Source organism: Rhinatrema bivittatum, chromosome 2 (genome assembly GCF_901001135.1).
Source record: "Rhinatrema bivittatum chromosome 2, aRhiBiv1.1, whole genome shotgun sequence".
Taxonomy (NCBI): domain Eukaryota; kingdom Metazoa; phylum Chordata; class Amphibia; order Gymnophiona; family Rhinatrematidae; genus Rhinatrema; species Rhinatrema bivittatum.
Genome location: NC_042616.1, coordinates 103,606,529 through 103,618,890, shown reverse-complemented (window position 1 = coordinate 103,618,890; position 12,362 = coordinate 103,606,529). Strand labels below are relative to the sequence as shown.

Sequence of the window (12,362 nt, the reverse complement as noted above, 5' to 3'; positions counted from 1 at the left end):
CTTTAGCACTTGTAATTTAAAGAAGCATTCTTTTGTAGTGTTATTTATGAATTTATTGAGGCTGAGTCTGTTGTCTAGTAGTACTCCCAGATCTCTGACTTGAGGTGCGGTGGCATATCCTGAGGTGTCTGGAGAGTTGCTGGATGTTGGCGGGGCAGGTTGATCCGGTGCTATTATGAGTATTTCCGTTTTGTTGGTGTTTAGAACCAGGTTGAGGCTGGTTAGAAGATCGTTGATGGATGAGAGACATTTTTTCCAGTAGTCCATGGTTTTGTGTATGGTCTCCGTGATAGGGATGAGAATTTGTATATCATCCGCGTATAAGAAATGGGTGAGCTTGAGGTTAGTAAGTAGATGACAGAGTGGGAGAAGGTAAATGTTGAAGAGGGTGGGGGAGAGTGATGATCCTTGTGGTACTCCCATCTTGGCTTGGATGGGGTGAGATTCCTTGTTGTTTATCTTAACTTTGTATGTTCTGTTCTCTAGGAAGGACTTAAACCAATTGAAAGCTGTTCCTGTGATGCCGATGTCTGTAAGACGTTGTAGTAGGCTAGAGTGGTTCACGGTGTCGAACGCTGAGGAAAGATCCAGAAGCGCGAGGAGACAAGGTTGGCCTTTTTCGAGATTGAAGATAATGGTGTCCGTTAGTGTGGATAATAAGGATTCGGTGCTCTTTTTCTTCCGGAATCCATATTGGTTAGTGGTGAGGATATTGTTGTCGTCAAGGAATTCAGAAAGTTGTCTGTTGACAATTTTCTCCATGATTTTAGCTAGCATGGGGAGGTTAGCTATAGGTCTGTAGTTAGCCGGGTCTGTGGTGGGAAGGTTGGATTTTTTGAGGAGAGGTTTGAGCAATGCTAACTTGAGTTGGTCCGGAACTTGGCCTTGGGCAAGGGAGCAGTTAATGATATCTGCAACTGGCTTGGCAATGATGTCAGGGATTGAACTCAGCAGGTTTGATGGTATATGGTCTAAGGGGTGAGAGGACGGTTTTATCTTCCTAAGGATGTTCGCTATTTCTAGGGTGGACGTGGGTTCAAGAATTTCAAGCGCTGCTGTGTATGTGTTGGTTTGACGGGCGGTTGCTGTAGCTGATTGCGGGCTGTGGTTGCTTGCATGGCTTGTGTGCGGCGTAGGCCCTTTGAGGGGGGCTATGAGTGCGGTGATTTTGTTGTCGAAAAAGTCGGCAAGTTCACTGGCTTTTTTAAGAGCTTGTTCATCTGGGATGTTTGGTCCAGGAGGTTTAGTGAGGGCTGAGACATAGGAGAAGAGGGCTCTTGAGTCAAATGAGAAGTGGTGTATCTTTTTGGAGAAGAATTCTCTTTTTGTTTTGTTGATTTCGTTTCTGTAGGTGTTGAGGCATGATTTGTAGTTGAGGAGGGTTGTTGTAGATGGGCTTTTACGCCATTGGTTTTCCTTGCTTCTAAGCTCGTGTTTACGAGTCTTCAGCTCTGTGGTGAACCAAGGTTTCCTGTTGTCTTTGTCCGGGTTGATAGACTTTGTTGTCATGGGACACACTTGATCTGCAACCTTGTTGGTGATGTTGCTCCATGATGAGGTTGCTGAATTGGCGTCAGTGAGGTCCAGATTCATTAGTTCTTTGGCTAGGTGTTTGCTTAGGTGATCTCCTGAGCACTGTTTCCTGACTGAGATGGTGATTGTTTGAGTTGTTTGGGGAAGAGGCTCAAGGATCTTTAACGTTGAGGAAATGACTAGGTGGTCCGTCCAAGGAACCGCAAGGCAGGTTGGGGTGGAGTGGGATGAAAGACCTTCGTTTATAAAGATCAGGTCTAAAGTATGACCAGCTTTGTGGGTGGGTTCTGTCACAATTTGTCTGAAACCCATATGGTTGAGGGAGGAGAGAAGAGTTTTGCAGTTGGAGGAATGAGGTTGGACATCCACGTGGAGGTTGAAGTCTCCCATCAAGATGGCCGGTTTTCCTGAATTTAAGTGTTTTGCTGTTGGTTCTATGATTGGGGAAGGGTCGGATTCCAAAAGACCGGGTGGAGCGTAGATTAGCGCGATAGTCAGATGTTTAGAGTTGAATAAAGCGAATTCCATATTTGCTATAGTATTGGATGTCTGCAATGTCAGACCTAGCGATTTTTTTGTTGCTAAGAGGAGGCCTCCTCCTCTTTTTTTGCGTCTGGGTATGGACAGTATGTCGTAGGTCTGGATAGGAAGCTGGTTGATTAGGGTTGTGTCAGTTGGTTTTAACCAGGTTTCTGTGATGGCACAGTTGTCTGGTTTAGAGTCGGATAGGAAGTCATTGAGTATGTGTGTTTTCTTGGATATGGATTGCGCATTAAACAGCGTGATTGAAAACAGAGCCAGGCCAAGGCATTGGGTGATGGGTGTCAGCATGATGGGCCTGAGTCTCTGTTGGCGGTTGTGGTGGAGTGGTGTGGTGGGGAGCTTAGGTGCTCTCCACCTTTGGTTGTGGATGATGGGGATGGTTAGGGGGTGCATGATGGGAAAAGGGGTGGGTGTGTAGCCCGTAGGAAGTATCCAGTAGACAGGGGGGAGTTCTAGGCTAGTGGTGTCCTGAAGCGGGAGGACTTCTCGGTATGGGTCTTACACTGAGGTCACATCAAGCAACCATGGAGTTAGGCCCGAAGGGAGGGCTCAGCCTTCTAAAATGCTGGATGCTGGAGTGGCTGGTCTCATGCTGGATGCTGGAGTGCCTAGACGCTGGGGTGCCTGGTCGAATGCTGGGTGCAGGAGTACCTGGTCGAATGCTGGGGTGCCTGGTCGAATGCTGGGGTGCCTGGTCGAATGCTGGAGTGCCTGGTCGAATGCTGGATGCTGGGGTGCCTGGTCGAATGCTGGGGTGCCTGGTCGAATGCTGGAGTGTCTGGACGAATGCTGGGTGCAGGGGTGCCTGGTCGAATGCTGGGTGCTGGGGTGCCTGGTCGAATGCTGGGTGCTGGGGTGCCTGGTCGAGTGCTGGAGTGTCTGGACGAATGCTGGGTGCAGGAGTACCTGGTTGAATGCTGGAGTGCCTGGTTGAATGCTGGAGTGCCTGGTCGAATGCTGGATGCTGGGGTGCCTGGTCGAATGCTGGGGTGCCTGGTTGAATGCTGGAGTGTCTGGACGAATGCTGGGTGCAGGAGTGCCTGGTCGAATGCTGGAGTGCCTGGTCGAATGCTGGGGTGTTGGAGAGGTTGGACGAATTCAGGGTGCAGGAGTTGTGGGGAAGAATGCTTGAAGTGAAGGATATGGGGCCCTTATGATCAGGCGCTGGTGGGAGAAGGTGTGATGATATGAGAGCTGGCAAGAGTTTGGTTGGGTGTTGTTGGCTGTGATAGTTCCGGTGGTTGTGAGAGAGATGGTGATGTAATGGGGTGGAGTAATTGTTCTTTGTTTGATTAAGTGTTGCAATATGTACTCTATGTAGTTAGGAGTTGGCACACTGGGTTATGTATTGTGTCATTGAAACTTTCTCTGTCTCCATCTGCTAGCACAGAGGCAAAACACAGGACTCTAGACTGATCTGAGGTACGACAGGAATGAAAATGAGCAGGAAAGAGTCAATTTTCCTATATCTTCAAAGTATATATAATGCATAAGAACAGGAATTTGAAAATTCCCATCCCATGCAGTTTTCTCACCTCTCTTCTCCCCATGGTCCTGCTCTCACTAGCTGGTTTTGTGGTCCTGTTGCTCTTGTAGCAGCTGCTAGTGGAAAGCCCCATGGTTCTGTGGCTCTAGCCCCATCTGAAGGCCCTATAAAATTGCTCCTGCCTCCCAGGCCCTACATGGTCTGGAACAATTGATCCCTCCTTTCAGGGGCTAAAGATTCTGCCTTCTGCTCTCTGCCTCCTGGGCCTGGCATAGTAGTCCAACGCTGCTTGGTAGCTGTCAAAATCCACTTACTGTGGGCAAGTGAATTTTCAAAACCCTCTGTAAGAACAAGCATTGTTTTCAGTGAAAAAAAGTTTTAGCATAAGGGGTCATAATATGAAGCTCCAGCAGGGTAGACTGAGAAGCTAGATAAAGAAATATTTCTTCATAGAACAGGTGTTAGATATATGGAACAGTCTCCTAGGCAAGATGGCAAGGGCAAAAACTGTATTAAAATTCAGGAAAGCATGAATAAACGCAGAAGATGTTCACTTACTTCAAAGTGAAGACAAACCTGGAGGTTGGATAGACTCTGCAGTATTGTAGCAGGAAGGGAAAATGGGCAGGCTAGGTCAGTACTATGGTCTTTATCTGCATCATGTTCTGTGTATCTAATCCAGAGAATCTAATGCTTTGAATTTCACAAATAAACTGGAATTAAAAAAATATACTACAGTAAAGCAATCCTTTGGTTTTTGTTAGTTACTGCATTCTATCCAGTTGCCACTTGGAGAGTTTGTACACACAGTGCAGTGTTGGAGTCCGGTGTACACAGACCTTCACCGCGGAGTGCTTTCTACAATGCTGGCTGCAGTCGTGGTTGAAATGAGCCACTCATTATTGAAGGTATGTTTTCTTTTTTGATTCATGTGTACTTTTACATGTATCACTTGTGCCTGACTTTAAATTTGTATTGGATGGGTTTTATCCTCTCATCCAGCTACTGGAAACAGAGTTCTAAAATGCTTTAAATGACATCACTCCCATATATGTTCCTAAGAGAACCGATATGATTAGTGTTCTCTGTTTCCAGCAGGTAGATGAAACTGTTGTGAAGGCACCCCTTTGAAGATATATATTTGGAAGGAAGTTAGAGGGTGGTTTTTTTTATTATTTTAAGACCATTTTTAGAGCTGGTATGACAGCTTAGCTCATTGAGCTTCAAATTTCTGACTGGCCAGGTTTCCTTCTTTTAAGGTAGAGAAATGTTTGAGCCATTTAAGCAGTTTTTTTCCCTATTGATATGGTAAATTGTTTGCTGAGAGCAAATATATTCTCTAGGAGGAAACACTCTAGAGATATTTAAAGAAGGAAAGGCTAAGACAACTTACCATGAGTGAGGAAGTGAAACGCTGCACTGCCTGCAGTTCAAAATGGTTGACAGCTGATGCTCCCCTCTGCTCTGTCAGCCACGATTCTGCGTAGGCGGCCTACATAGAAGCAGCAAGCCACCGCCTTTACAAGTCAAGGCCCATTCCACTAGAGCCCAGGCAGTGTTCTGGGCGCAAACCAAGATGCTGTCACCTGCCGAGATCTGTTGGGGGGCGACATGGTCCTCCATCCACACCCTTCTCCAGGTTTTACTGCTTGGATGTTCAGGCTCGAGAGGATACAGCATTTGCAACGTTTTGCAGAATTTAAGCTTTAGTGGTTGCAGGAAACTGGGGTCTGTGCCTGATACTATAAATGATAATAGTGGGTGGTGGTTTGAGATAATTGCTTGTGCCGAATGATATCTGAAGCCAAAAGAAAAGATGTCTAATGTGATAAGATCATTTATTTAGTGATATCTGATGCCAAGGGCAGTCACCATTAGAATCTAATATTAAACACTGTGTTATCTGAATTTTTCACTTTTTCAAATCAATACAGTTTTGGCTTTTTGGGCATAATTTGGCTGGTTGAAGTATTGTGAACATTTATCTTTTTTTCCCTATATTTCATCCTCAGGAATATTGCTGTGTGCATATCATATGGATTTGTGCACATTTTATTGTCAATTTGAAACATCTCTATGTGTTAGGAATACATTGGCTGAAGAGTCATGGTGGGTCAGCCTTATTCCACTATGAAAGAAAAGATATCAGAAAAACTTTGTAACTCATATTTGACAATGGTACCTTCATGCTATTTTATAATAAAAATAACAAGTAAATAAAAGTCTGATAAAACATCTTATTTCTTTCAAGAAAGTTTTGCCATCTAATCTTGTGTTTCATTTCATGAATTCTCTGAGGACAAGCAGGATAGCAGTCCTCGCCCATAGGTGACATCACAGAAAACGTATGTCAAAGTTTCTAGAACTTTGACTGAGCCTTACTGAGCATGCTCAGCATGCATTATACCACATGTTCACACAGGGTTCCCTTCAGTAGGGTGAGAGCCTTACCTTTTCTGACTTTTTTGCCTACTTTGGCCTGTTTTTTGAAAACATCTTTTTTTGCAATTATTCAACTTCTCTGCCTTGTACAGTTGACACAGGATCCCCCTGCTTCTCCTTTTAGCTTCCTAGATAGTTTTCAACATCTCTCGATAAGTTTATTTTCATAGTCGATACCTCCAGGGCAGCAGTACGTTCGGTGCCTGACAGCCACCGCCATCTATTTCTATCTTGCGTCCCTTCATGATGACATGTCTACTTCGAGATTTAAGCATGCGTCCTGTTGTTGCTCCTTGTGACCTTGGGCAAGTCACATTACCCTCCATTGCCTCAGGTACAAACTTAGATTGTAAGCCCTCTGGGGATAGGGAAATATCTACAGTACCTGAATGTAATCCACTTTGAAGCGCTGGAAAAAAGTGTGAAAAGCGAAATCTAAATAAATAAATGCATAAATAAAGCAATGCCCTTGTGCACGAGGGCCATGTGTATCACAGACCCCCATGATAGGTGTGTTCTCTGTCTTGGGGTATCGCACAACAACCAGGTTGCAGCAAGTGTGCCAGGATAACTCCGAAAGGATGCAAGATTTGGCTTGACAAGATGGAGTGCCTCTTCAAGCATGAGAAGACTGATCTATCTGCATCAAAGGCATTGACACTGAGGGACCTTAGAGCTGCACCCATGGACACTGAGCCATTGACATCAGCAGGCCGTCAGTTCACTTGAGGTCGCTGACTGAAAGGGACCCTGGAGACCAGCTATCATCGGGCTCCTCCAGGTACAGAATGTCTGGTACTTTGGCACGGGGAAGGACCGTGCTGAGCATCAAGGGAAGCCAAAGAAGCATCGGCATCTGTCCCCACTGATGCATGGTTCCAGGCATGGGGATGAACTAGCTTCTGTTTTGATGCCCCTGAAGCGACTCTGTGGCAAGGAGAGCCATGTCCTTCCTAGATGCCAGGAGTGCGCCACAGACTCCATCTGTCTTGATGCCAGCCACTGATCCTCCTCATTCTGAAGAGGATCTGGTTACACCTCCTCCATCCCAACCTGTGTTAGTATTGGTGATGTTCGAGGAGGAACTGGAGAGGTGTGTGCAGCTGGCCTTCGAGAAGCAATGTGTGTCATTGGTGTCATGCCGGCACAGTTGCTTCTCGAGCTGCTGTTGGAATCCCTGCATGCACTCTTCGGTGTGTTACTGATCCAGTCAGTGTCTGTTCCCAGGATGGCATTGATGCCCTGTGGGGCACCACCACCAGCTCCTGTCGATCTAGTCATCATTGCTAGCTCCTCAGAAGCTCCCCCCATACCCCATTGCTGCCTACATCACTGAACAAAGGCTGAGTGCCCAAGGCCCCATCCCTGGTAGATGACACGGGATGAAGGTGCCTGGGGGATGACTCATCAGGGATCTCTGATGATGCTTCTAATGGTCTCCCTTCAGATCCATCTTCTGCAGAGAAGCGAAGGATGTCCTTGCTGGAGGACCTTTCCTTCGCAAGGTTTGTCCAATTGATGGCAGAAGCCATCCCCTTTCAGTTAATGACTGAAGAGGGTACTAGGCAGAAAAGGCTAGATATCCTCCAATTTGTGGAGACTACCAAGGAGATCATGGCAGTCCCAGTACATGCAATCCTTATGGAGTTACTGTTGAAGATGATGGAACACCCCCTCGCAGTGCCTCTGAACTGGAATGTGCATGTGGTTTATCTCATCCAGAAGCTCTTGAATTCGACAAGCATCATCAGCCCCATCAATTGGTGATAGTCTAATCCGGTCTCAGGAAGGCCAAGTGTTCTCAGACCCATTCCTCAGTGTCCCCGGGGAAGGATCACAGAGCAATGGATGCTCTTGGGAAGAAGTGTTCCAGGGAGTTATGCTTATTGCCCGCATAGCTGCCTACCAGCTCTATATGAGTCAGTATATGCAGGACATCTGGAAGCAGGTACAGGATGTTGCTGAGCAACTTCCCCAGCAGCAACAAGACACGCTCCTGTCACTGGTGCATAAGATCCTGGAGTGCAGAAAACACGAGGTCCGCTCAACCTACAATGTTTATGAAACTGCATTGAGGGTCTCTGCAGTGGGAATTGGTACTTGTTGATTTGCATGGTTGCAGGCCTCAGATCTTAGACCAGAGGTGTAGGAGAGACTTGCTGACGTATCATGCACTGGAGAGAATCTCTTTGGAGATGAGGTAAAGGACGTGGTGGCCAAAATCCGGGATCTCGATGCAATCCTTCAGCAGCTCTCCACCAGCACTCCAAGCCCGTCCTCATCCAGGAGTAGGCAAGGTCAAGGACGAAGAAGTCCTCCTTCTGCCTTCTCTCTCCTGTCGTCAATACTAGGGCTCACATGACCGTCCCAGGCAGTAAAGAGCTCCAAAGCCCCACCCGATGCCTCAGTCAACTCCAGGAACAGGGTTTTGACTGGATCCAATTGGCAGCTCCATCGCCCGTACCCACTGCGATGGAGCTGCCAATTGGGAGAAGGCTGTAGTTCTTCGCGAACTAGTGGCCCAGTATAACCTCAGGCTAGTGGGTTCTGTCTATCGTCCGCCAAGGGTACCAATTGAACATATTGGATGCCCTGCCAGATTGCCCCCCAAGCCCTTTTTGGGACCTGGTAGCACATCAGGAGGTACTTTTAACAAAGCTCTCCCCCCTCTTAACAGCCAGAGCGGTTGAATCCATTCCACCAGGGCAAAGAGGGTGGGGGTTTTACTCCCGGTATTTCTGATACCAAAGAAAACATGAGGACTCTGTCCCATCTTAGACCAAAGGGTCTTGAACAAATTCATCAAAAAAGAAAAGTTCAATGTTTTCCCTGGGCACCTTGATCACCTTCTTACAAAAAGGGGACTGGCTATGCTCCCCGAATGTAAAAGATGCATGTACACACATTGAGCTCTTCCCAAGTCACCAGAAGGTATCTCTGATTCATGGTGGGGAAAACAGCACTTCCAGTATCACATGCTGCCGTTTGGGCTCGCGTCAGCCCCACGTATCTTTATGAAAAATCTGGCTGTGGTGGTGGTGCATCTTCGAAGACTGGGAGTTCACATTTTCCCGTATCTGGATGATTGGCTAGTGAAGAGCATCTCTCAGGCGGGGGCAGACAGGGACATGCGCTTGACGATCTGGGAGTTGGAAACGCTAGGGTTTGTCATCAACTACCCCAAGTCTTGGAGATAACCATCAGGAAACCAGTCAGACCTGGGACTTCTTCAGATCTCATCACACCGGATCGAGGCAGGTTGCGAGTTCCCAACCTCCAGGCCTTGTCGCTCACATCCTGGATGTTGAGAGATTAATATTGCAACAACTCGATCTCTCAGAAGATGTCGTGGGTCTTGGTGGCTTCCAGAAAGCTTTCCACTAGAAAGTCCTGTGCACTGAAGTGTAGATCCATTTTCCTGCTCCCCACAAAAACTGCTTGATTATCTTCTACACCTACCAGAGGCTGGCTTGAAGACTCCATTAGAGTCTATTTAAGTGCAATTGGTGCATAACACTGTGTTGTAGATGGTACACCCATCTCTGTACAACCTATAGTGGTATGTTTCATACGGAGCCTGCTTCAGTTGAAGCCTCCCTGAAGGTCTCTTGCTGTGTCTTGGGACCTCAAAGTGGTGATTGCTGAGCTGATGAAAGCTCCCTTTAAACCGCTCAGGGGCAGTTTGTGCCGCTCAGGGCCCGGGCTTCTCTTCGTGCGGGAGGTGGCCGGGCAACATGGTGAAAAAGCGGTAAAGGCCGCGTTGTTATTGACTCTGACACAGAGGACAGCGGGAGCGACGAAAACATCGACCAGGTGAGAGATGAGAAGGAGGGAGGGAGCTTGTGCGGCCAGGCAGGCCACGTCAGAGTAGGGTCCTTGAGGCTTCCAGCCCTGCGTGCTTTCTGGTGCCCGGCCGTGGTTTCGTCGCACGTGTATAGGGCTCTAGCAGCAGGTGGCTGTGTGGGCTCCGTTTTGGGGCTTCACTGCTGCCCTGTGTCGGCGCGGGAGCTGGAGTAGCGCTGCACGTCCAACCTGCCAGGGGCCGCCCCGGAGCCAGGGTTTCCAGTTCACCTGTGGAGTGTGAGTGATAGCATAGGACAGCGGACCTGAGGAACTAGGGAGCCGGGATGTCGCTACAGGGAGCAACCCGGCTCAAAAGCTGAGTGGGCAGTAAGGTGACTGAGGAACTCGAAGGCGGGAAAGATAAAATCCTGTCCGGCGGTGCCCTTGGTGGAAGTACGCCCTGGGCTGCTTCTGCTGGGGACGCAGTTCGGAGGGAAGGGGTTGTGAAAAGTTAGACAGGTATTGGCGTCTTAGAATGAATCCAGCAAGTTTAGAATTTTAAGTGTTCTGGTGTAAATTTTCTACAGTTGCATCAGTAGCATGGGATAGTCTTAGTGTTTGAGTAATTGCCAGGTTCTTGTGGCCTGGTTTTGCCTCTGTTGGAAACAGGATGCTGGGCTTGATGGACCCTTGGTTTGACCCAGCATGGCAATTTCTTATGTTCTTATGCTGTGTTCCAGTGACCTTAAGAACCTGACCTGGAAGGTCATATTTTTGGTGGCAGTCACTTCGGCATGCAGGGTCAGTGAGCTCCAGGCCTTATTGATTTATCCAACTTACACTGTTTTTCCATGATAGGGTGGTCTTGCATACGTACCCTACATTCCTGCCTAGGATGATGTCTGACTTCCATCTTAACTAGTCTATCATCCTGCCAACATTCTTTCACAGGCCCCAGGGAAACAAGCCCTACACCGTTTGGACTGCAAAAGAGTCTTAGCCTTCTATCTGAAGCAGACAGAAACCCATAGACAGTACACTCAACTTTTTATTTCTTTTGATACGAATAAGTTGGGCATCGCAGTTATCAAACACACTTTCTTATTGGCTAGCTGCATAATCTGTTATGCCCATGTGGAACCGCATCTTGGGGCCATGTCAAGGCTCACTCTGTCAGTCATAGCAGCGTCGATGGCCCACTTGCAAGCCCATGGAGTTGGGTTTTCCACTACGTGGGTTTCTTCTCCTTATTTTATTTTATCCCTAAATTCTGTTAGACTGAAGCACCCCCCCCCCCACCCCTGAGGATGATTCGTATAATGCATGCTCAATGAGACTCAGTCAAAGTTCTAGAAAATTTGACATATTGTAAATTTTATGTGCCAGGCTCCAACCAATGATGTCATCCTGTGTGAGGACTGACATCCTGCTATCCTCAAAGAATACCTGTTAAAGGTAGGCAATTCTGCTTTCTCCATGGACAAGCAAAACAAACCACGCAGATAGTTGATGTCATTGGATGGTGCTGAGTTAGTCCTAGTCTCTTCTAGACCAGAAAGTTTTTGTGTTCCTTCTGGGCATGTGTGGGAGTTCTCAATCCAGCAACACAGTCTATTTTTGTCTGTTTCACGAACAGTCGTAAATTCTATCCTTGGCATCAGTTGCATTTTTCTCACAAGGAATTACTTAAATTTAGAAAACTACTTTGAAAAAATTCTTCAAAGGAAAGGAGAACAACAGACATGGCTTTGTCCAGATCTTCGTCAGATAAAAAGGAGAAAAGCTCTTTTAAATCCCACAAGTAGTAGCAGAAGATGGCTTCAGCTGACCAGCACAGCTTATGCCTCTGATGTTTAGGTCCCAATCATGATAGTGCCAATTGCGACTCCTGTGATAGAATGTCTCTGTGTGTGTTAGTGCACAGAGACTTGAAGTTGAAGTACGAGTTTACAAGCTCTAAAATGGTCATAAAATGAGGTCTCAGTCCCCATTGAAAGACACATTGTTTGCAAAAAAGATCAAGAGGCAGATCAGCAGCACATAAAGAAAAAGCAGAAAAATTGACAGCACTGAAGCACATCATGATGATGGAAGAATCAATGGCGTTGTACACACAAAAGGTACCAACTTTGGTGCCAGTGTTCGGCAAAGGGTCTTACTTGATGCTAACATCTGGCACAGGATTGTCAGAACTGACATCTGGTGCAGGATCTTCAATGCCAGAAGTCAGCACAAAACCAACACGGGTGCTGAAAATGGAGGCTGCAAGAATATCAGCGCTGAAGAGAAAAATGGTTCCTGGACATCAGTGCACTAAGGAAAGAAAGCTCAAAACATCCAAACCATCAGGGAAATCTGCTTCTACAAATGGTCAATTGTCTCCTCCCATTTTGTAGCCTGAGAAGCTCCTTCCATCAGCAGAAAGGAACCAAGTTTATCTTGCCAGCATTACCAGAATGGTATATCTTTGTTCAAAAACTATATACAGATTTTGCTAAGCAGTATCTAATAAAGAACTAAAATTCCAGTAGTCTATCTTGTATCATTTGAGAGGACAATTAAAATTCAAACTTTC

At 46.8% G+C, this 12,362-nt stretch overlaps 1 protein-coding gene across 3 annotated transcripts in view; it reads left to right on the top strand.

The window, feature by feature from the left end:
* The window catches only part of NCAPG2 (non-SMC condensin II complex subunit G2), a 327,980-nt gene that overhangs the window by 280,802 nt on the left and 34,816 nt on the right, over positions 1-12,362 (top strand). For all 3 annotated transcript variants that reach the window (XM_029588506.1, XM_029588507.1, XM_029588508.1), the window contains one exon: positions 4,327-4,470. In XM_029588506.1, coding sequence (XP_029444366.1) covers positions 4,327-4,470 — 144 coding nt within the window. The remainder of the gene's footprint in view (positions 1-4,326; positions 4,471-12,362) is intronic.